The sequence below is a fragment of the Salmo salar genome, chromosome ssa25, assembly GCF_905237065.1.
Source record: "Salmo salar chromosome ssa25, Ssal_v3.1, whole genome shotgun sequence".
In the NCBI taxonomy this organism is placed as follows: Eukaryota; Metazoa; Chordata; class Actinopteri; order Salmoniformes; family Salmonidae; genus Salmo; species Salmo salar.
Genome location: NC_059466.1, coordinates 14,596,949 through 14,622,214, shown reverse-complemented (window position 1 = coordinate 14,622,214; position 25,266 = coordinate 14,596,949). Strand labels below are relative to the sequence as shown.

General features: G+C 44.8%; 2 protein-coding genes across 9 annotated transcripts in view; one reads left to right on the top strand and one right to left on the bottom strand.

The window, feature by feature from the left end:
- The window catches only part of LOC106586223 (calcium-binding mitochondrial carrier protein Aralar1), a 21,719-nt gene extending 17,717 nt beyond the window's left edge, over window positions 1-4,002 (top strand). For all 8 annotated transcript variants that reach the window (XM_045707726.1, XM_014173261.2, XM_045707724.1 and 5 more), the window contains 4 exons: window positions 614-752; window positions 1,028-1,186; window positions 1,332-1,422; window positions 3,360-4,002. In XM_045707726.1, coding sequence (XP_045563682.1) covers window positions 614-752; window positions 1,028-1,186; window positions 1,332-1,422; window positions 3,360-3,567 — 597 coding nt within the window. In that variant the 3' untranslated portion in view covers window positions 3,568-4,002. The remainder of the gene's footprint in view (window positions 1-613; window positions 753-1,027; window positions 1,187-1,331; window positions 1,423-3,359) is intronic.
- Window positions 3,935-25,266, bottom strand: LOC106586225 (dynein, cytoplasmic 1, intermediate chain 2a). Its single transcript, XM_014173264.2, is given in 18 exon segments — window positions 3,935-4,975; window positions 6,920-7,045; window positions 7,265-7,405; window positions 7,666-7,810; window positions 10,736-10,869; window positions 11,276-11,389; window positions 11,571-11,666; window positions 11,668-11,718; window positions 12,792-12,917; window positions 13,970-14,069; window positions 14,198-14,360; window positions 14,579-14,668; window positions 19,625-19,740; window positions 20,085-20,144; window positions 21,446-21,536; window positions 22,282-22,396; window positions 22,723-22,840; window positions 25,038-25,266. Coding segments are annotated over 17 exon segments (1,890 nt in total). The 5' UTR covers window positions 22,831-22,840; window positions 25,038-25,266; the 3' UTR covers window positions 3,935-4,861.

Here is a 25,266-nt window from a genome sequence, read left to right as displayed (position 1 = left end):
ACCGCCAGGTTCCTCTGTGGGTTGGCTGAGGCTCACAGCCTGCCAACAATAATCCACTGGAGCTCCCAGGCCAGATGATCCCAAAGCCACAGTGGCCGCCTCAACCACTGCCTTACCTTCTCCACCATCAGGGTCAATCATATTTTGGAAGATATTCAGTACATTAGAATATTCAGCACATTACAATATTCAGTACAGTAGTCCAAATCTGGACTAATGAGACCAGATGTCTACACCACTTAACTCATTTGTAGTTGATGATTCCAAATAAACCTGTGCAATATTCTATACTGTATTTCTAGTATAGAATATTTTTCTAAAAGCACTCGGTAAGCATTATCCTAAGCAAATATCTTACAGAAATTCAGGCAGGTCCAAATGCATTTTTCATTTCATGTACTGTACATTTCATGAGTAACTCTGTGTTGTTGTATGTGTCGAACTGCTTTGCTTTATCTTGGCCAGGTCGCAGTTGCAAATGAGAACTTGTTCTCAACTAGCCTACCTGGTTAAATAAAGGTGAAATAAATAAAACTGTGAAAATGCGATATTCTTGCGGGTGTAGTTATTTTGGGTTAAATAAAATAAATCCTTTTGTGTTTGTGTGTCCTAGGGAGCGAAAGCCTGCTTTCTGCGTGACATTCCGTTCTCTGCCATCTACTTCCCTGTGTACGCCCACACCAAGGCTGAGTTTGCAGACGAACAGGGCAGAATTGGACCTCTGCAGCTGCTCACTGCTGGTGCCATAGCAGGTAGCTAGCACTAACAACCACAGCTGCAAACCTCACCGTCTCAACCTATAGACATAGTGTAGTATACTAGAGACCTGAATAAATGCTTCAATCAATTGAATGTTTTATCATATATATTCTATATGTGATAAAGAAATATGTACAGTAAATGACTGGACATTCTATTCCTTTTTTATTTGAAACCTGGCATTGTACTACTCTGCTTGCCATCAGTGGTGATACTATTCCTGCATAGTGAGAATGACTATTATGTGGGTTGTGCAACACCTCCTAAGGTATACCTGCTGCCTCCCTGGTGACCCCTGCTGATGTCATCAAGACCAGGCTCCAGGTGGCGGCCCGCGCAGGCCAGACCACATACAACGGAGTCATAGACTGCTTCAGGAAGATCATTGCTGAGGAGGGCTTCAGGGCCCTGTGGAAAGGAGCAGGAGGTAAGCACACACATGCGTGCGCTCCACAAATGAGCAGTTTCATGACTGGGAAATGAGGCACTCCTTGGCTCCCATAATTGCTCTCTTGAAGACATCAGAGAAAATGTGAAATCCCACATTGTAATTTCAAAGTCTCTCCCACCAGCCCGTGTCTGCAGGTCCTCGCCACAGTTTGGTGTAACCTTGGTGACTTATGAACTCTTGCAGAGATGGTTCTACATTGACTTTGGAGGACAGTGAGTATTTCTGTTTGGTTCACCCAGTGGTGATTTTAGCATGTAAATCTTGGTGGGGCAAACAAAACAAAAAAAATGCGGGATGCATGCCAGCAAAGCCACAACACTAAACAATACATTAATTGCACTGTAACGGTGACAAACGGTGCCCATAAACTGTTAGGGCCTACATAAATCTGTCCCAACAGCAGAGCCTTCTTTTCAGCACCATGGAGTGAATCCTTACCACCGCTACACCTGGCTATCAGCAGACACTTTTCTGGCAGTGAAACAGTTCATTCAGCCTCATTTACTGCTTTTAAAAAAAACATAGCTGATATGGCTGACTTGCTTAAACAAATGTGGTTTCTACTGACAATTTAGATGTACAAACTATGGCTTAAGGGAATGACAAGCGCATAAGAGGCAATCCATAATTTTGATTAAGACATTTAATGAGCGAGCAAGGACGGACATAGTCAATATAACTATTTGTTCAGCACTTTCAAAATTCAGAACAAGTCAGAACCGTAGGATAAATAAAGGGGGCATATAAGCAGACAATGAAAGCTCTTACAATATTAAATGATTACATTTCTCTAAAATAGGCTACATGTGCACCACGAAGTCAGAACAGTAGGCTAAGTTATGAAGGGGAAAGGGACCAAATTATTAGAGTGAAGTATACATATCTCCATGGCATATTACATAATTTATGCAGCAGAATACAATACATTTTTGGACTCACCTTTCTGCTGTGCTCACTTGAACAGGAAGGTGGCGCAGCGGTTCTTGTGGGCAAATTTTGTCATGAAACAAAGTCTGGCATTCTCTGGATTTATGGTGCTTTCAAGACAACTGGGAACTCAGAAAAAAACAAGGTTGAATCATGACGTCAGTGCTCTTCAGGTCGGAGCTCTAGAAAGAGGCTTGAGTTCCCGACTTGGAATTCTGAGTTGGATAACTGTTCAAAATGTATTTTCCTAGTCAGAGAGCTTTTTTTCCCCCAGAGTTCCCAGTTGTATTGAACTCAATGAAGTCTGAGATTTCCCAGTTCCAAGTTTCCAGTTGTTTTGAACGTGGCAGAAGTCATGCATGGCCAATTTATTCAACCTTTTCTGGCCCATGGTGTTGCTTGTGGATGTTTATCCTTTTAAGCTTGGAAAAGAGACCCTTAAACCCAGACTTGGACAACATACCCTCTATCCCGAATAGCAGGGGAAGCAAAATAGTGATTTCTCTTCAATACTTGCAGTTAGCCACTGATTCCTTCTAAACCACTCATTGTTGAATTTGCAATTTCCAACTTGTGTAATGTTTATGTCCAATGGCCGATGAGCACGATACGTTTTATCTGTAATTTTTCTTCATATGACAAGGATTGAAAAGGATTTGCCAGTAGATTTTCGACGTAATGACGACTGCTTGTCTAGCTTGCTAGCTAAGATTTAGAAAGTGTAATGTTGACATGAGTCCAATAAAAGCTACAGGAGATATAGCGTGATTTGACATCATTTTATCTGTGGCCAATGACCTTGAGTGTTCTTGGATGGGCACTTCTAATGTAAATCTATGGCAACACCCAAGGGGGCTTGAAATGTCTTGCTCCCATGAGTGACAGAACACTGAGCCAATCACGGCGCAACTAGAGAAGATTACCAACCCCTACGCTCTGTATTTTCCGCTGGCTGCCCCACCACCACAGAAAGCACTGAGCTGCCTTACTCAAGAAAGCAAAAAAGAGACCATGTTTCTATTGCGGCTTTAACTAATAAAAAAAATATATTGTTTGCAAACTGATATGTGACACATATTAATGCAAAAATAACATGCAAAACAGGCAACAACTTTTTTTCAAGCTGACCTGCCCTGAATTACAGGTTGCCACCGGGTTCACCTTTAGTGAACTTAAGTATTGTCTGTATGTTAATTATCCTTCCCAAATCTTTTGCCCCCAGTCGCCCCACCGGCTCTGAGCCAACTCCTAAGTCGAGGATCTCAGACCTTCCCCCTGTAAGTGCCGACCACGTAGGAGGCTACCGTCTGGCTGCTGCCACATTCGCTGGCGTGGAGAACAAGTTTGGTCTACACCTGCCCAAGTTCAAGTCTTCTGGAGCGGTGTCTGTTAGCCAAGCCCCGACCAAAGAGGAGCCTACAGCCTCATAGGCTGTCCGTCTCCCCCTCAACACTTAACTGCTAAATGGCTGCATGCTCCTTGAGTCAGGTGTCCTAAAATATCTGTCCCTTCATTCCTCTGAAATGGTAAAGAAAATGGTCTCCTTCATTCATAGGCATTTGAAATAGTTACTTTGAATGCTGCATGAATAGTGCTTCCTTGGTTAGTCTTTGTATAGCTCGCACAATGTTACTGTACATATTGTATTTCTGTGGAGACGCATTTTTTCATTGAAAATGAGTGGTGTCACTACAGCATTTCTTAAAGCGAGGCTGTCATCTCGTCAATCACATTTCAGAGACTTGAAAGGACGTACAGATGTTTTCCAAAGTATTTATTTTGAAATCATGACCAGGGTTTTGGGAAATCATTTAAATGTATTTATTGTATTTTTGTTGAAATAAATCAAAATGGTTTAATTTTAATTGTGAAAAAAGTACATTGAGATTCATGACAGCATATGTGGGAGACATTCTCTGTAGTATCTATGTAACGCTTTTGATTAGGCACGCCATAAAGAATGGATACTGCACATTAAGCAATTTTCCAATACAGCATAATATCTTCAGGTAGTTCTCCCTTCGATCAAACTTCTAAAGATTCCGGTTCTGATATCTTAACTGCCAAATTTTATTTAAAGCAATAGTCAAGTTGAAGGTTACATTTTCCCATATATTACAAAAACAAGTGGAGATTTTGTGCATCGAAGTTAAAGGAACATAGAAAAACACTGGCTGGATGTATGTATGAGGAGACCACTACATTCCTGTGTGTAGTAATGACGTGATGGGTCTACTGCAGTTGAAGTGGACACGGGCATCGAAGCACAGATGGTGAACAGCAAACATCAGTCATCAGGACAGCAAACGCATGCTCAAGGTGGTGTAACCACAAACAAGTTGAGTGGCCTGTGAAACTGAAGCTAAACCCACAACACTACCGTATGGATTCAGACAGGTCTCTGTGTGGACTTGACATGGTACCTTTAAGGCATTCTGGTTTTTGAGTAGTTGAAAAAAAAGAGTTCAACTGATTTGTATTGCAGAGTAAGAAGATGGCTTTGTTTCTTGTAGTGTCTGAGGTTGATAGATAGCCCTGTTAGTTATCCCATCGGAGACTGGGGTGCTTAAACCAGCCTAAGAAGGCGGCAGAAGTTTCCCAGTTAAGTAGCTATGTGTATTAACTCTGACTACAATGTTTCCAAAGAAAAGACGCCTGAACGCTGTCGCAATCGCGACATTATGAAGCCTTTCGCTGGTCCCTAGACTGTAGTTTCCATGGCGATCAGGCAGAGAGACGCTGAGCGGCCAGCTCCTCTGCGTCGTCCCGGTTCTCGTTGATCTCCGCCAGGGTTCGAACGAAACGGGTCCACTCGTCGTTGCGTGGAACGGCGATTTGCTGGCGGGAGAGGAAGACAAAAGCATTGATATGGGTGAAAATACTAACATATTGTTGAAACTGGGACACTTTCAGAGGGCATGGGATCACAGGCAATCTTCTAATTGTCACCGAGACTTGACCCGTCAGTGGCAGAGATCAGGGTGGGGGAGAGCTGCTCTCTGTATCTGCAGCTCAATACTCAGTGACATGACTGACACACACTCAGACAGACCCTCTGGAGCCGTCTCCATCCAGATAGCTGGCCTCCTGACAAGACAATGGCTTAATTGTTGTCCGGAGAAATGGAGCATGAAGTATTACCAGAGTGCCTTCACCTCCACTTGAGATATAGGAGGAGAATAGGGAATAACCCCCTTGAACATTTTAGATTTAGTCTAGATCTCAATTCTTGCTCAAATGTCTGAATGTTAAACCCCCTTCCCAAACATCTAAACTCAGCAAAAAAAAAGAAAACGTCCTCTCACTGTCAACTGAGTTTATTTTTAGAAAACTTAACGTGTAAATATTTGTATGAACATAACAAGATTCAACAACTGAGACATAAACTGAACAAGTTCCACAGACATGTGACTAACAGAAACAAAATAATGTGTCCCTGAACAAAGGGGGGGTCAAAATCAAAAGTAAGTCAGTATCTGGTGTGGCCACCAGCTGCATTAAGTACTGCAGTGCATCTCCTCCTCATGGACTGCACCAGATTTGCCAGTTCTTGCTGTGAGATGTTACCCCACTCTTCCACCAAGGCACCTGCAAGTTCCCGGACATTTCTGGGGGGAATGGCCCTAGCCCTCACCCTCCGATCCAACAGGTCCCAGACGTGCTTAATGGGATTGAGATCCGGGCTCAACGCTGGCCATAGCAGAACACTGACATTCCTGTCACAAACAGAACGAGCAGTATGGCTGGTGGCATTGTCATGCTGGAGGGTCATGTCAGGATGAGCCTGTAGGAAGGGTACTACATGAGGGAGGATGTCTTCCCTGTAACGCACAGCGTTGAGATTGCCTGCAATGACCCCAAGCTCAGTCCGATGATGCTGTGACACACCGCCCCAGACCATGATGGACCCTCCACCTCCAAATCGATCCCGCTCCAAAGTACAGGCCTTGGTGTAACGCTCATTCCTTCGACGATAAACGCAAATCCGACCATCACCCCGGTGAGACAAAACCGCGACTCGTCAGTGAAGAGCACTTTTTTGCCAGTCCTGGCTGGTCCAGCGACGGTGAGTTTGTGCCCATAGGCGACGTTGTTGCCGGTGATGTCTGGTGAGGACCTGCCTTACAACAGGCCTACAAGCCCTCAGTCCAGCCTCTCTCATCCTATTTCGGACAGTCTGAGCACTGATGGAGGGATTGTGTGTTCCTGGTGTAACTCAGGCAGTTGTTATTGCTGTCCTGTACCTGTACCGCAGGTGTGATGTTCGGATGTACCGATCCTGTGCAGGTGTTGTTACACGTGGTCTGCCACTGCGAGGACGATCAGCTGTTTGTCCTGTCTCCCTGTAGCGCTGTCTTAGGCATCTCACAGTACAGACATTGCAATTTATTGCCCTGGCCACATCCTCATGCCTCCTTGCAGCATACCTAAGGCACATTCACACAGATGAGCAGGGACCCTGGGCATCTTTCTTTTGGTGTTTTTCGGAGTCTGTAGAAAGGCCTCTTTAGTGTCCTAAATTTTCATAACTGTGACCTTAATTACCTACCGTCTAATCAGTGTCTTAACGACCGTTCCACAGGTGCATGTTCATTAATTGTTTATGGTTCATTGAACAAGCATGGGAAACAGCCTTTACAATGAAGATCTGTGAAGTTATTTGGATTTGACAAACTATCTTTGAAAGACAGGGTCCTGAAAAAGGGACGTTTCTTTTTTTGCCGAGTTTATGAAGAATGCCATGCATTTTATTGGCACAGTAAAGGCTCTTAACCCACTCACCTCTCCAACATCATAGACCAGAATCTGTCCATCAGAATCTCCCACGGCAATCTCTTTGCCGGAATGGGCCCATCGCACGCGGTTCAGGGCTGGGTTCCCCTCCACTGTGGTACTGGCTGTAGGAACCTGCAAAAGAAACACCTCATCTGTCAACGCCAATACTGATGACTGACTGGATTTCTGTTACAATATGGGCCAGTTTCCCAGACACAGATTAAGCCTAGTCCTGGACTAAACAGCACTATCAATGGAGAATCTGCCAGGGCTAGGCTTAATCCCAGAAACCGCCCGTATAGATGCTGCATTGGTGCAAAACTTGTGGTAAAGGGGGCATGCGCCAGGTACCTCAGTGTCGTTGTTGAGGTTCCACAGGTCAAGATGGCCCACTCCATCCACACACGCAAACAGCGCCGGGTGAGTGGGAGACCACATGACGTCGTAGACGTAATCCGAGTTGTCCTCGAATGAGTACAGCGGCTTGTTGTTCTGAAAGAGAGAAACGTAGGCGGCACCTGAAAACATAGACCCACTGAATTGACCATGCCAAATACAAATATCTGGATCAATGCAATAAAAATTAAAAACAGATGCAGCTTTGTGGGTTTAAATGAGTCCAAATTCAACCACATATGTTGCTTCCTAAATGGCAACCTATTCCCTATATAGTGCACTATGTTGGGAATACGGTGCCATTTGGGACGTACAATAGTAACAGCAGGCTTTCTAATGGAGAGACGGTACAGTACCTTAGTGCTCCACAGCTTGACGGTCCAGTCGAAGGAGGAAGTGACAAACAGGTGGGAAAAGTCGATGGGCCCGGTTGCTGTGTGACAGTCTATCCCTGTGATAGGCCCGTGGTGGCCCTCAAACATCTCACTGATCCCTGCTTTACTGTGGCCCAAACATACAGCAGATAAGAACGCGATAATTAGCAAACACCACGTTACATTTCTTAAGGAACCCCTCGATGAAGACATGAACCAATAAGAATCTAAGCCATATCTGAGCCAGGGGGAAGGGTTTATTTGGCCTTAGTGCTATTAGCCCATACAAACACATTGAACAGCTAGCCCGTCCCGAAAAAATAATCAAAAGGAAGTTTGTTCTGAAGTGTCTGTCCTATATCTGAGAGACATAAGAAAGATTGTATTTCTTTTTTTATACATGTATTTCACCCTTTATTTTTGGCACGTGTCTAAGCCCTGTCTAAACCGGGGAAGTTATATGGAATTGTTTTAGGAAGATAATTTAGCTATTTGATTTATAATTTTAAGACCCATTGAAGTATCAAAAAATATATATTTGTCCTTAGTACTATTAGCCCATTCACTTTTTTGAGCGCTTCAGCACTCGCATATTAGTGTGTAGCCCAAACTGTTGGGACGCTACAGACAGAAGTTGGCAGATCAGCTGTACCGACTTCAGACGAGTCCTAAGACGCTTGTGGGGGTCATAGAGCAAAACGAAGACCATCATTGTGTTCGTGAAAGTCTCATTTTCAATAGAGGGGTCATAATAGTTCGTAGGCCAAACCGTTTGGACGCTACAGATGATTTTGTGAGAAATCCGATTTTCAGGATGTCTCATGGTCTGACAAACAAAAAAACAGATCTAACTTAAACTGACAGACTTATGGGGATTTTTTTATTATGCTAATTAGATTTCCACAGGGGAGCGGGCATCAAAATTAGGGGTTTAACATATATATACTTAGTGTACAAAACATTATGAACATCTGCTCTTTCCAGTACATATACTGACCAGATGAAGGCTATGATCCCTTATTGATGTCACTTGTTAAATCCAATTCAATCAGTGTAGATGAAGAGATTCAAGGTTAAAGAAGGATTTTAAATCCTTGAGACAATTGACACATGGATTGTGTACGTGTGCCATTCAGTGGGTGAATGCGCAAGAACGGGGTGCCTTTGAAAGGGGTAGTAGGTGCCAGGTGCACCGGTTTGTGCCAAGAACTGCAACGCTCTTGGGTTTTCCACACAACAGTTTCCCGCATGTATCAAGAATGGTCCACCACCCAAAGGACATTCAGCCAACTTGACAACTGTGGGAAGCATTGTAGTCAACATGGGCCAGCATCCCTGTGGAACACTTTTTACAACTTTTAGAGTCCATGCCCTGATGAATTGAGGCTGTTATGAGGGAAAGTCAATATATTAGGTGGGGGCAAGTCAATATATTAGGAAGGTGTTCTTAATGTTTTGTACACGGTGTATACTGTGATATCATTACCAACTAAATATACTGTACATTAAATATGCCAGCATATACACTGAACAAAAACATAAAACACAACATGTAAAGTGTTGGTCCCATGTGTCATGAGCTGAAATAAAAGATGCCAGAAATGTTCCATATGCATGAAAAGCTTATTTCTCTCCAATTTTGTTCACAAATCTGTTTACATCTCTGTTAGTGAGCATGTTATCAAGATAATTCATCCACCTGACAGGTGTGGCATATCAAGAAGGTGATTAAACAGCATGATCATTACACAGGTGCACCTTGTTCTGGGGGACACTAAAAGGCCACAACACAATGCCACAGATGTCTCAAGTTTTGAAAGGCGTGTGCAATTGGCATGCCGACTGCAGGAAGGTCCACCAGAGCTGTTGCCAGAAAATGTTCTGTTACATTTCACCACCGTAAGCCACATACAACACCTTTTGAAAGAATTTGGCAGTACGTCCAACCAGGGGGTGGAGGAGTATTTCTGTTTGTAATAAGGCCCCTTTTGTGGCAAAAAAATCATTCTGATTGGCTGGGCCTGGCTCTCTATTAGGTCAACCTGGGTCCCAAGTGGGTGGGCCTATGCCCTCCCAGGCATGCGAAATCCATAGATTTAGGCCTAATTTATTTAAAATTGTCTGATTTCCTTATATGAACTATAACTCAGCAAAATCTTTGAAATTGTTGCGTTTATATTTTTGTTCAGTATATTTCTGAATTTTATAGTACACAAGGTTTGGTTAAGACCTCCCTTTTTGTCTCAATTTACTTTGGGAATAACATTTAGAGAATTCTCCCTTTTAACATGCCATGACTGTAGATTCCCAGCCCAGTAGGGAAGAAGAGACAGCTTTCAGCTCCAGAGCCAAATGTTGCAGAGCTGTGGCCCTGATAATTACGCAGAGAGGTAAATACCCAGCATGAGTGATGCTTATGCGTTATTAACTGGGATGAGAGTATCATACCATTGTAAATGAGGTGGAAAATCAGTCCCTCAATTACCGAGGTGAACCTGCAATGCAGAACCTAGCAACTATCCCCTCTCGGCGGTCTCTGGGCATAATGCAGGACATTAACGTTAAGACCGTAGCTGTAGAGACCAGGCTCTCCGTCGCAGGCAGCACTCCGTGTCAAGCCATGTCGCTCTGTTGCCCCACATGCGGACACGCTGACTGTTCGCTCAAACGAGAGCATTGTGCAACAAACTTCAGATTCTAGTCTCTTTGGGACACCCAGTTTTAAACAAACTCCCTCACTCTGAGGGAGAACTCCTCCAAAAGAAAAGAGGGAAAAAATGATTTGTTTCCCCTCCATGTGTGCCCTGTTTAGGTTGGGCGACCTTTACAAACATAACTGACAGAAGCTAAAGCAAAACAGGATGACTGGGGTAGGAATGAAAACCTCAAAACAGCAGGAGATCAAGTGTTGGATTCATATTGCTTGGGGAAGTGAGGGGGATATATTTATGTTTTAAACTGGGGCCTAACAAGCCTCCTCAGTTTCCTGGAGGTGTCTGCCCAGCCAGAGGGGACGAGGACGGGGACAAAGGGGGGGGAGGTGTTGGTGTACCTTCCATGACGACACGCCATGTAGACGGAACCGTCCTCGCTCCCCACCGCAAAGTTGTTGACATCTCCGAGGGGGAAAGACATGGAGGTGACAGCGACGGCCTTCGACTGCTTCAACACCAGCTCCAGGCTGTCCTGTAGAGTAGGGGCATGGCGGGAGGGAGCAGAATAACATTCACCTACCAGCTCTCTCTGCGCGGCCTGCATGCTAACACACACACACACTACCCTAACCACAGCCTATAAATTTCACTTGACAGGTTATTAATGCAGAATTTAAATTCAGCTAGCACTTTATAAATGATTAACATTTGACGTCGGTGGGTTTGGCAGCGACGTCAGAACAACATTGCTAGCGGAGATCATTTCCTTGACTTTGGAAAAAAAAAAAGCAAAATTAAAGGTTTACGCATAACAAAAGGGTTCTAGTGAGGTCCGGTGTTTGACATGCCCTATGAATGGGCCGACGTGTTGTGTGTGCAGAACAGGCTGAACGGTCCCATGTCAGTGTGGTGGCGGGAAGCTGACTGATGGGTGGTACCTGCGGCTGAGACAGCATGTCCAGGCTCCAGGAACACATCTTGCCGTCGGTAGAGATGCTGATGAGGTTGTTGGCGTTCTGGGTGCCCAGCACATTCACACAGTACACTGGGTGCTGCGCAGAGAGAGAGCGAGAGAGCGAGAGAGAGACAAGGCCCCACAATGAGGCTGTTCAGGATACACCAACGAAACCATGTTCCTGCACTCGCCTCTAATTGCCATTGTATGTGTCAAATGGAACTCGAGATCAAAATATATTTTGGTGATGGTTGATTGACATTCCATCTCAGTGTTACCGTGTGTGCTGCTGCTGACAGGGGAGTTCTCTGTACGGGGGTCCTCTTGTTGCTCCGGTTGTCCCACAGAACGATCTGCCCTGAGTAGGTGCCCCCCCACCACCAGGTTAGGATGGAACTTGGCAAAGGCGGCCGACATCACTGCAGACTGGCCGAGGGGGGGGGGGGTAAAAAAGAAAAAGAGAATGCCATGTTAGCGTCTGCTGAGATGGAGAGCACAGCGGAATGGCGACAGCTCTCCGGTAATATACGTCTAATGTCACCTCCAATCAAAAACCGCTGTGTGCAGTCCCCATTTCAGACCTGCTCAAAATAACATAACAGTACAGACTTGAGCCATTCAGGCTCCTGCAGCAGTATACCAGCTTGCTGTATAACGGGCTGCTTATTTTCATTTAAAACTAACAATCCCGTGGTTTCCATGACTCACACTTCACCACTCACGGCAGAGCCTTCTGCCGGAGGCTGCTCACGACAGGATAGGTCTATATTATTCATGCTAGTTTATTATGTGTAAAATCTCCTTCCTTGCTTTTTGGGTTACTGGTCCAAGCCCTACCTTCCCTGTAGACTGAAACACATCCCCTATAAATCCTAAAACATGTAGTCGTATGTAATCATTAATTAATCTTTTTTGTATTTATTTTTTTGACAAAAAGGTGACACCTGGTGAGGAAAAATTGCATTTCCCGCCCACTTAGAGGCATGAAGAAAAATGAGTTCACACTTCTGCTCAGTTTTATTTCGTCCGAGCAACGTGCCTGGGACTACATCCGCTCTGGCGGCAGCAACATGTGGTTCTACTCAACCTGCCTTGGTCTGCGAACCTCAGGGCATGCAGTATATTAAGGCAAGCCAGCGGAGGAGCTTCTCTCGCTCTCTGCTGAACACAGGGCCCTTGTTTAGACACACATGATAACCACTCCAGCCCTGCAAAGCACACTTAATACGACTGCTGCAGCCTCTTGGACCCCAGTCAGCTATTGCAACACTGCTCTTCTCCGGCGCCTCACTAACATGTGTTTGTGGATAGATGTGGAGGAGGTGAATGCCAGCCCGGTGAAATCACAATGTAGATAAGAGAGGGGGGTGGAGGTGAGAGCGAGAGAGAGAGAGAGAGAGAGAGAGGTTGGAGGGATGGTTGGCGGTGTGCCACACTCGTCAGGGAGAAAGCCACCCATGAGGCAGAGGGAAAGGGAGGGACCTGCGTGGCTTTAGTACCTGGCAGTGGAAGACGTATTCCGGCGTGTTCTTCTTGTACTTCATGTTCCAGACCAGGGCCACCCCGTCCGGTTCGTGGGGGGCTTCCTCGTTGTTGTTGTATGAGGCAACCAGCAGCTCAGGATACTGGTGACAGACAAATCAGCCCAAATGAATGTCAAGAGGAAGTAGTCATGGCCCCCAGGCTTGGCTCCATGTGAACAAGCCTACCCTGCCCTCCGCGGTGCCGGTGAATGCCTAGCAGAATGCGTAACCGCCCCTCCTTCAACAAGATTTATGGCCGGGAAACTTTTCCCCAACAGCGCAGTCTGGCAAATAACGTTTGGATGCTACAGCTTTGCATAATGTTAAAGGACTAGGGACTAGACTTCTGAGAGAGCCGAGTGAACAACAGTAGTAAAGTTGGCCACTCCAGGTCGTTGGCCACTCCAACTCAACCCTCCAGTGCACATTTAAAACACAAGGAGAAATAGCTGAGGGAAGAATGGCTTTAAAGACCTGCTCTCAACCACTTACCAGATGTAAACAAACCATTAACCTCTGCTGCTTCTCATATCGGAACAACTGAAGTTTACAGTTTGTGAATACACAATTAAACACAGGGGAATGGATTTTGCTCTAGGCGAACGACGTAGTGGTGAACAATGAGTTGGTGTTCAATAACTGACAGAAGCCATTGCAGAACTATGAATCAAATGAAGAGCAACGTTAGGGGAAACTTGTACTAAGTGACAATTTGTGCATGACACAGTCCCAGCTCCAGGAAGAACATGGTTAAATGTCTAATATGTCAAATAAGTCCCATGTATATCATACAGAATTACGGCAGTGGAGAAGGAGTTAAAGACTCAATGCATTAACATACTTCATTCTTACAATAACAATGGCATTCTAAACACACAAAGACAGATTGACATGATTTACAAAGACGCAGGGGCCAGTGAAACCATAAAGAACTATTGCTTGCATTTTCACTCAGTGACCGAGTCAGTGAAAAAGGTTGCATCATGAGCCAACGCTGACAGACGGCGCTGTGTTATACCGGTATAGGGTGAAGTTCCCCCTTAGACGCTGATCTTGGATCAGTTTTCCCAATGATTAAGGCTAGGATTGGAAAAGGGAAGCTGATCCTAGATCTGCACCTTGGAGAAACTTCACCCCGGAGCATGTTTTTTTACCTGAGCGGACCAGTCCAGACAGGTGACCACACGGTGCTTGGACCAGCGCTCGTCCATAAACTGCCTGTTCAGAAACAGCTTGGCCCCCGCCTGGATCTCACTAGAAAACAGTCAAGTCATAACAATACCACACTCCTTCCTATTACTAAACAGCGACACGATTTAGCCTTTTCTACTCAAAAAGGTATCAAAAGAAACGTGACTCGTCTATCGGAGAGCTTTCCTAACCCCTCCTTCTCCTCCATCTCCCGGCCACTGTAGTCGAAGAAGACGTCCACATGTTCGGACAGGGCCCGCTCCACGATGCGGGTGCTGTGGTCAAAGAAGGTTATGAACTCTGAGGAGTGGAGGATCTGCAGCTTCTCCTCCTCGGTCAGCTCTTGTGGAGGTGCTACAGACAGACGGGACAGTAAACGTTACGGGCAAAAGATACAGAATCTTCTAACAGGTTTGGGTTGTCTCGTTCAAATTAAAAAAAGTCCAAAACAAAAAAGGGACGTCAGGCAAAACTTGGATGTAAAAATCCCACAAAAACGGTTGGGAGGATTATTCAATGAAGATGACATGAAAGAGATTCAATTGTTATTCCTTTAACACCACAACTCCTACCTTCCTCCTCCTCCTCTTTCTGGACAGGTTTCTCTGTTTGGGCCTCCAGCACTAGTTGTGGTGGAGCAACTTCCTCCTCCTCCTCTTCCTCTGTTGTGTAAAAGGTGCATGATTTCAGTTGAACACTACATAAACCTGGCAATGCTTTATATTTCACGGCTGAGACAAAATTAGCGACGCCAAATTTGACAGTGACAAATGAGCAAAGTTATGGCTCATGGCTTATTTTAATTACAATGGCTTAAAGTGACAACTGATCCTGCAATTCTGTGTCAATGTTTGGTTCATTCCTATTGACTACTAGTCTACCTCTGCAACATTGTGTGTTTATATTGAAGAGGAAAAACAATGTTAAGCAGGCTAGCATGGGTATGGGAATGGAATCATTCTGTGTCTCTCTCTCTCTCTCATTTGTTTGGTTTGCCAACACAATGTCACCTCTCTGAAAAGACCTGCGCCTCTAAAGTTGTCATTTGTGTGGAGGGGGGTGACACAGCAGGGGTCTGGGTCCTAGGGCCCCCCCCCCTCTTAATGAGACCCAGCTATTCAACAGGGGGCTTGCACTTGGAGGATATGGCTGCACTGACATGTCCCAGTAACAAGTCCCCCCCCTCCCCTTCCAACCAGGCCAGGGCCATGGTTCGGGGCCAGCGGGAGGGGAGCAGCTGCCCAGGCCCACTCCCAATGGCCCGACCAGCTGACAGGACGGTGCTAACCAGATGGTGCTGCGCGGATTGTCTTGTTCTACTCCAAGGTGGCATGAGGATGGCACAGAGGTTTCCCGCCTGGCCGCCCCTAGACAAGTCTCTCTCTGAACGGCAAGCCTGTGCAATTACCGTCCTACCAGGGGGTCCACAGACTGCTATTCAACCTCGGAGAACGTACAACAAAATACAGCTTGTAGGCCGGACCAGCTGGCAAACCCCACGCTGGCTCAGACACACTAGACAACTCTGCTATCTCAAACCTACACCTCTCCGATGCATAAATAGACAGTCTAAACAAACACATTCACGTGGATGAGAAAATGTACAGTGTGTTACTTCCGTACCTTTTTAGAGCTCTACGTACGCATAGTTCATCTATAATGGCAGCAGCGTTGCACACAACCTTTCCATTTCCACTGAGATCTATGATAAAGTAATCTGTCACTTTTCCCATATAAAGCGATTCTCTTCCCTCCTTCCTATTAGGTGGGAGGGCGTTGGGTGCTCTGATGAGTTTATAGAACTGGGTTGATGACGAGCCATTTCAAATGGACGGCCGTACCCTGAGACCCAAAGGAGAAGGTTAAAATCTTTCCTTTCAAGGGCCTCAATCAGGCTTAAAGGAAAACAGTAATCACTGTCTTTCAGCTGGGCCCGGCCGTGCTCGACAGCCGTTTCCCCCGGTGAGGCAGGCAGAGCAATCAACCTGCCAGGCATTAGGAGCGGAAAGACAATCTGAAAATAAAGGGTATAATGCACCTGCCAGCCAAAATGGCCATTTGGAGAAAAGCTAGTGATCCTGGTGACCCCGCTGGGTTAAGAGGACAGAATCAGGGGTGGGGGGGAAACATTTAACAGAATTCAACACGGATCAACCATGTCCTGCACACTGACACCTCCCCTCAAAGCAGGCCCAATTATGGCTTTTGTACCAGAGAAATAAAAGCTTTTTTTTGGGGGGGGAGCGGTGCCGGGAGAGGGAGGTGTAATCAAAGTTCTTTGTCAATAGACACTATATTAATGCAAACGAGACGTGGCCCCAGTGTGTTGTTCACGTACAAAACTAATGACCTTTACTCCCACTGCAGGTGTGTCCGTCGCCTCCACAGTCACAGGATGGACAGCACAAATCTGACTTCCACATGTCAGTTTACTAAAGGCTGTTCCACAAACCTCAGCTTTCCATCTGCTAGTCTTTCTAGATGAGCTGCGGAGACAGCACACGGTCTGTCAGCAGAGAGAGAGAGCCCACTTAGCGCTAAATACAGAACGCGCCTTGGCGTCATTCAATTCACCGCTAGTTTTCAATCCGTAAATGAAAATGTCCTTCCCCTTCAAGTCTAAAGTAAACAGAATTACTCATAACAACTGTTCACAAACCACATACGACGAGGTTCCTTTTAATTCTGTTCTCCCATTTCTTGCATTTGCTAGCTAAAATGAACGGCAAAATAATTTGACAACTCAGAATAACATCATAATGCCCTAAATGTATTTTGCTGCTATCAGAAGCAGGTCAAGCGCCAAAACAGGTGGACGTGCATCACATTTTCTACAAGTGTCACATACGGATTTACTAGAGGGACAACACAACCCGGGAGATTTCAGCAGTCACCCTACTGCTATTCTGATGAGCAGGTTAATCAGGGTTCAGTCAGCTTTAAAATGGGAGGCTTTTGTTGAGTTTGCACACTTGGTTACCTCGCGCTCTCTGCGTCTCTATCCCTTTATATAGGCTCTCTTTCTCTCTCAACAAACAAAGGATAGAGACAAAAAGTACCTTTCTGTGAAGATGTGATTCAGCAAAAAAAAAGAAATAATCTACCCTCTAAATCTTTCTTCCCGGTTATTTTTTCACATTCACATCTTGGAATAAACTCTACTAGAATTGATATGAGCATGAAGAAACTCTAGTTAAAAATGGTAGCCTAGGCCTAAATTTAATTCAACAATACAGTCAGTTAAGGGGTACTAATCATCAAGTGCCAAGCGCATGAAATGTGACAATGTTCAAAGAGTGCCACTTCGAACAAGAGGCTGTTGAGTTCCTTTAGTGATTAAAAGTTACGGCCTTCCCCTGAATTCCAAGTGATTAAAACAATTGAAATTAATCATATTTCAAATGTACTAAAATGCTCTCTTGTATTGCCTGAAGCCTTTTTCAAACAGAGTTCCAGGCAGACCACTCAATGAATTTCCCCATATCTTCTTTCCATAATTACAACCTTTTGCTAAGCAGCACTTATTGACATTGCATAAAGTCTACTGCTGTAGCCTGAACACGCTAACGTTCTTGATATAGGCTACCACAACATTTGATTTCTACACACTGTGGGCCTGATTCACTGCATGACCTGGAATGGGAATTACAACCATCCCAAATAAACAATGAGTATTACTTTTATAAATATTGTTGGGCCTAAGATTTATGGGGAAACGTCTCAAACTAATGGATAGTTTCCCACCAGGTCCCAACATTTGCGTCTACTCTGGACTCCTAGTAGTCTATATTAGAGACAGTCTAGAGCAGTGCCTTTCAAACCTCTCCCATGGGACCCCCCCAGACGTCTCACAATTTAGTTGTAGCCGTGAACTATTTCACCTGATTCGCCTATTCAAGCCCTTGATGATTAGTTGACAAGTTCAAAATCAGGTGTGATAGCTGTGGACTAGTTCAAATACCTGAAACGGCTGGGGGTCCCTGAGGAGAGGTTTGAAAACCACTGGTCTAGAGGATGGGAGCTGGAAGGACCAGTGCCCCCTATGTAAATTAAAGATGACTAATTCGCTTTTTGTTCCTTTTTGGGAGAGGAGTTGATCATCTATGAGGACCATTTGGGATCTCCCCCTCTCCCCCCGCTCTCTGTCGAGCATGGCACGGCAGCACCTCCCTCCAATGCCACCGCCCGCTGACCTTGTGTGCCGTGCCGTCGCCTCCTCTTGACAACATGATGAATCGCTCAAATCAGTGCACACGCCCGACTCCACCCCCAACATCGAATATGCACGGAAGGGTGCGAACAGGCGAGGGGACGCCGCCTCACCGAGTGCCAGGAGTGATGCCGCGAAAACGCACAATGTCACTGAGTGTGTTTTGTTATGTGCCTATTGGGTGAAGGGAAAAGACAGGGAAGCGAGAGAGTTGATGAAATGATTACAGAGTGGCAGAGAGAGTGGAGGGGGTCTAGTGTTGAACAGCCGGCAGAAACCATCCTTGTTTAACACAGTGTTACAATGCCCTAGAGAGAGAGAGTCCCTATGCCTCCACAGAACAGACAGAGAGAGCTCCACTCTTCATTCTTCACTGGGTCTGGATGTTTTTCCCCCCAGAGTCACACAACTTGTTCACAGCCAGACTGCAGGCAATTCACAATCCTCAATGACAAATCACCACAAATCATCTGGCTAGTTTCCACGGGAGATTGAAATGATAGGGAACTAACTTGGTTCTATGCAGTTTGAAGTGTGAAGGGGGAACATAGCGTCGCTTCTCAAGCACAAAGACAACTGGCCCGTGCAGGGAATAAACCTTTTGTTCATCAACCCAAACTTCTACGAACACAAATCTTCAATCATAAAACGTTTTTTTTTTTTTAAACAGCTAGGTTACATTGCCCCTCTTTATAGCAGTAGGGTAGTCTCTGACATGTCTTGCTGATAAAGCAGTGTAAACAACTAAGATGGGTTTCAGTCCGAGAGAGTGTTTGAACTGCATCTTAGCAAAGAAAAACGAGGGGCGTAATCACAATATTGCACATGTGGACTTTACGAGTAAATATGCTTTTTTTGAAGATACGCATAGACAACCACATGAAGGCTGCTGTGCAACAATAACATACATATCGACATGCTTCCAATAAATTAGCCAAGCATGCACAAAGCACTTCCTATCTAGCCAATCTACTGCCTTTCTTCCCCATTCGCCCTGGCCCTCTCAACCTGCACATTTATTGTAGCAAGGCCGTATTGGTTTGAGGATGGGAGTTGAGAGAGGAGTGGGCATACGTGTGTGAATTTAATCTTTCCTTTGGTTTCTTATGTTTCTCGGGGCCCCTGCAATTTCCCCCAGCTTTCATCTCTGTGCTCTGTAAGGCCAGATCATTTCCACTCCGTGTTCACTTCCTGCTCCCACAAGCCGGTCGGCCGGCCAGCCACCACACACACACACACACACACACACACACACACACACACACACACACACACACACACACACACACACACACACACACACACACACACACACACACACACACACACACACACACACACAGCTTTACTTGTGTCCCGAAAATATCAACTCCTAAAGGAGTCTAGAGTAGTTGAATCAGGCTTTCACCTTCCTTCTGCTGGGTCCTCACAGGTGTCTGGGTCTCCTTGGTGTACGACACCATCTCTTTTGGAGGGAAGTCAACATGGGTGATCTTGGCCATGCCCATCTTCAGAGGTCCACGCCTAAAAGCAGAGCACAACTTCAGGACACATGGAAGGGCCAAGGAGAGCTGAAATAATAACATCAACCCGGGCCAGCCCAGACAAAGCACACAACAGTACTATCATATTGCCACCTTTTCATTAGCACCTCAAAGCTGAAGTTGCCTTTTAAGACCGATGGGGGATTTTGTCTTCTAATAACCACTTATTCATGGAGAAGGAAAGGAAGGATAACAGCGTGTATGTAGGTCAAAGAAAGATGCCACCAAAGCTACACACTTTTCTTCTGATATAAAATGGTCGGCTTTGAGAGGGTCAAGAAGAGCAACAACACTAGAGGTCGAAAAGAAGGTAGTGTCCAATACCGCAGCTCAGAGTCAGAGTGAAGCTGAAGAGTGGACGGGTCAGAGTCCCAGTGAAGAGTCCTGGTTAGTGTCACAGCAAGAAGGCAGCATTAGTGAGAGAAAGCAGGCATAAACCAGAGGATACAAGTTAGAACATATACACTCAAAATTCCCACACTGAAAAACACAGGTAACAAACCAATTGACTGCATAGGATTTCATTTCAGAAACACTGCGTGAATAATTCGACGTAGAGGTTGGGAAAACGAGGTTACCACAACAATCCTCTAGTAGGCACTTCCACATAAAAATACAAATAAAACAAGGACAGTATCTGTTTAAAATGTGTGGACACAAGTCCTGAGAGTGTGATGACACGGTGTAATTAGGCAGCCTGAGGGACTGGTGAGGCCTGAACTGTGTCACACGAACGGCTTGAACTCCCGTGTGAGGGAGCGCCCTGCGGGGAAAACATGACCTCCATGTGTGTAGGAAATGGCCACGCTGCTGAGGGAAACGAGTCAACACGTAGAGCCTTGGGGTGGAGGAAGAGCTCCCTGGCCCTGATGGGACACTGGGGGAGCTAGAGTTTCAGCAGGGGGACCGGGGCTCTAATTAGGGGTTAAGATGTCCCCCAGGCATTGCACAGTCCTGCTGTTTTATTGTCCATTTAGGACCATCCTAATGCAACAGAACACAAACAAAATGAACATGCACACCCTCAGCATAAGCTAGTAATCATTCTCTTTAATGGTACTGTATATACCATGCAACGCCATGCTTCCGATGGGATATTTTTTATGCACACTCTTAAAATGCACCAGCTTACCCTGTGTAGTGCTACACGAATCTAGAACAACGTGGAACCTCGTGCTCTGCAAAAACTAGTTTACTTTTACAAGCGCGTCATGCTAGGTTTTATAGTGCATGAAAAACCATGGCAAAGCGTTGTTGGTGGGCATGTGTGTGTTACTTTGAGAAGAACACCCGTACTGTGATCTCAAAAACAGTACATGTTTATGGGCATAGCTTATAAGGCAAAATGCACATGTGTCAATTTAGTCAAACTAACTCAACGATAGTTCACATTTTATTGTAAGAACATTAGCAATATCTTACTAAAAACCTAGATGCGAGATGTTCCAGCTGTGACATGGATTTATAGAGAAGAGACTTGCTCAAACCTGTGATACACAAATCCTTCAAAATGACACAGACATTAGGAGAGACAGTCCCTCATTCATTCCTGCGATTAAAAGCCCCTGCACGCATCGCAAGCTAAATTACAGCAGCGCTGCACTGTGCTTAGAGGATGAAGGCTCTTTGCAGAGAGAAATGAAAGCATTTTGTCATTAAAACATTAGACTGGGGGGTGTTTGTACCTGGGTCCCACGGCGCCATCGCCTGAGTCTTGGCTCCCTGCCTCGCTTGGTGTGCCCACGGATTTGCAGGTTGGAGACATGGGAGGAGGGACTAGATAGTGAAACAGACAGGTATCCTCTGTTACTACACACAGAGGCTGACCTGTTCACAATGACGTAAAAGTATGTAGTGTTGGGGAACCAGAAGTGGGGGTATATATATATATATATATATATATATATGTTAATGTGGCATGCAAAAAGGCAAATAAGGAGTGGGTATGAGCAGCACAAAGAGAAAAGACAAAGAAAAATGGTTATATTTCATGCCGTATGCTGTGAAAATGCAAGTGAAAATTCAACAGTAAGACAAATACCAATAGTATTACAAACAACTATTCACACATCAGCATACCAAAAGTAAATGGATGAGACATGGCAGAGAAGTTGAGGCAAAAATAGAGTTGTCAAATTTTAAAATACAAACAAGTATTTAATCATGTCACTGTCTTTTTTTTTTTTTTTTACTATTTACATTTCTAAGGAACCTTGGCAAACCTTAGATTTATTTAATTTAATTTTCTGATTTCATTCATAGCATCAGTTTCCTACTTGTCTATCGCAAAGATTCTGGTTTACACACTGACAGGCCTGGCCAGTCATTAGGCAACATTCATTAATCTACTATGGACCACTTCTGCCCCCTTCTGTTAGCTTGGTGACAATGTTCTCTCACATAAATCTCGGTTTAGAGATGTCAAGAGTCAGATGGTCCACACTAGAGGCACAATACACTTCCTTGTAAATAGCTAATGTGCAGAGATCTGTTAAAGATCTGCCGGTACATGGTTTCTTACCAACAGGAACATCAGCTGACGTGATGCCCATGCTCTGCAGAAGGGCATCTGTCTCACGTCTCTTTTTCTCCAAGTCTGAGTCATCCATCGGGGCTGCATCTTTCTTCAGGTCAGCCTGGGAGAGAAGCAGAGCAGATACACGGTTAGTATCCTGGCTGTAAGCACGAGGAATAGACGGTTTGATGGAGCGTTCGAGGCTGATAGTCTGAATTAGTTGCCTGGTTAACTTGCCTAGTTAAATAAAAAAGGTATAAAAATTTTTGGGGGAAGTTGAATAAAACAATTAGTCTAGCTGTAGAATCTGTAAATTTCCCATGGAATCAAAGCTATTGTTCCTCTTTCCACTCAAATACACCTACTCAGACTGAGCAGAATGCGCACTACCATTTTGGTAGGTCTACGTTCAGAGGGTAAATAAAGTCCCTATAAACATGTACTAACCTCTTTCTTTTTGCGCTCATCTTCCTTCCTTTTTTTCTCCTCCCTGATCTGAGCCAGGCGTTGCTTCTTCCTTTCAAGCTCCGCTTTCAGCTCGCTTTTGTCTGACATGATGCCAACACTGTAGGACACAAACACGCTTCAGAACAACAAGATAGGTGACCTACAACATTTTACAGGAGTCTGATTTGCCATGATTTGTACAGGTGTTCTTTTTTTCGTCTCTCACAAATAACCACGAGTTAGGCTACACATTGGAATATAGACTATAGTATGGTCAGAAGCACATTTCATGAGAGGGGCGGCAGGTAGCCTAGTGGTTAGAGCGTTGGACTAGAGCTGAAAGGTTGCAAGATCAAATCCCCGAGCTGACAAGGTAAAAATCTGTCGTTCTGCCCCTGAACAAGGCAGTTAACCCACTGTTCCTAGGCTGTCATTGAAAATAACAATTTGTTCTTAACTGACTTGCCTAGTTAAATAAAGGTAAAATAAGTGAGCTGTTCTGAAAGTGTAATAAGATTGTTTCAACGTTTCAAATCAACGAGAATAGCACCTGGTCCTTTGATCTACCAGGTCAAACCATTTAACTAGGGGGACCACTACTAGTTTTTTTTTTAATCATGAATGAAGTTTCAGTAGGGCCCAGATAATTTGGTTCAAGAGCACACTACTGTCCAGGCAGAGAAAGGATGGATGCTCTTCCATTAACAGGGTCCTGACCATCTGGGCTGTAAAACCCCTCTTCTGGTCCAAAGCCCCATTCAAGGCTCTTTTGTCTACTCAACTTCACAGTGCGCTCTTAAGAGATTAAGTTGATAATTTCAAGAGGCTTTATCATTCTGCATACAGCATTAATCAACCCTCACATCCTCCACAGCACCTGACCCTTTCCACACCCAACACAGAGACCACTTCAAGACATTTGTCCTAATTGCACAATTTAAGACAATGAATGGAGGTCTGAGCTATCATATTGAAATAGACATGGGTAAGCCTTCCTTTTAAGATGGTCTGCGCAGTGTGAAACCTCTTGCACATGAAATTTGATCAACCTTGAGATAACAATGTGGTTGATGCAGCTGTGTATATTTAACTCAGACATTTGCATTCTGCTGACAAAAACAGACAAAATATGCTTTGTCAAGGTGTTGTTAATTGTGAATGCAGACTTTAACTGCAGGGTAATACAAGGACTTTAGTTAGCTAACTCTTATAAAAAAGTGTATTTAGTAAAAAAATAAATATAATAATTTAAAAAAACAACATAAGAGGTAATCTAGAGTTCCAACATAAGCGATGCTGGCAAGAGTCGAGCCGAGAAGTAACTAGTCTAGCCACCACAGACACTGGTCAAGCCATGATGAGTATTGAGCAGCATATTCGTACTTTCGTATCGTATCTTTTACTGACACAATTTATCGCGTTGGTAAGCTAGCTGCGGCCCCACCCAGCCACTGACCCAGTGGGGGAGTTATATTAACATGAGCCGCTGTGCACCGGACTAAAGCCCGTGAGAAGTGAACGGACAAATACTGTGAGGGAGAAACGCCATTCTCAAATCGAACAGTCATCTGCGCCGCTCGGGTCTTGTTGTCAACAAGTATGGTGCACCGTTCATAAACATCTATTTTCCATAAAATAAATGTTCGAATTTACAGACTAGTTTTCATTGGGAATATATGTCTACATCTGTTGTTTACGAAGCATGTGACGAATACAATACGGTTTTATCAAAAGTAACAACTTTTGCATGCGAGAACACAGAATCCAACTCATTACTCCACGTGCTTAACCTAACTACGTCACTTTTGTTTGTTTTTAGTATACTTCGCCGACAGACAGAGCAGGACTGACGAAAGCCCAGGAGGCAACCCGGATCCAAAACGAATACGATCACTTTTAACCCGAAACAATCTCCTACCACCGGGGCAACCCGGGCCTTAATCGAATCCCCTCACTGTGTGTAGTGACAGACAACATTTTTAAACTAGCGAGCTAAATAATTGATGACTGACTTGGCATCCTGATCTCTTCAAGTTGAAAGCATTGATTAGGTAGCTGAATATTTCGCAAACACTTTATAACTACCGTTCTTTAACGTAAAGTTTTATTTCAGCTTACCTTGTAACGTTAAGATGATCAACTAGCTAGCTATATCACAATCAAGTGCAAGTGAGTCAGCTCGGCCTGCTAGCCAGCCAACTCAAAGACAACGGGAGGGCTGGCATGGCGACTAAATCGCAACACGTTTTTATTAGCAACAATATGTAAAACCAAAAAAGTACGCTCCACGTTTCACTTGTAGTTTGGTAACAAACCTGGTTTCTCCTCGGCTTTCCAATCGCTTGAATCAGGAACCCAGGATCCTTTCTAAACTTGCCAACGCAACCAAAGCGGAATTACGAATGCTGAAGAGGGACATCTAGATTGATATCCGCAGTCGATTTGCTTGCAATGAGTTTACTGGGCCAGTGGGGAGCACTGTCTGCGCAAGGTGGTAAGATCCCAGTGGCTGCCGATAAAGATAAGTGTTGGTGGAGAGATAAT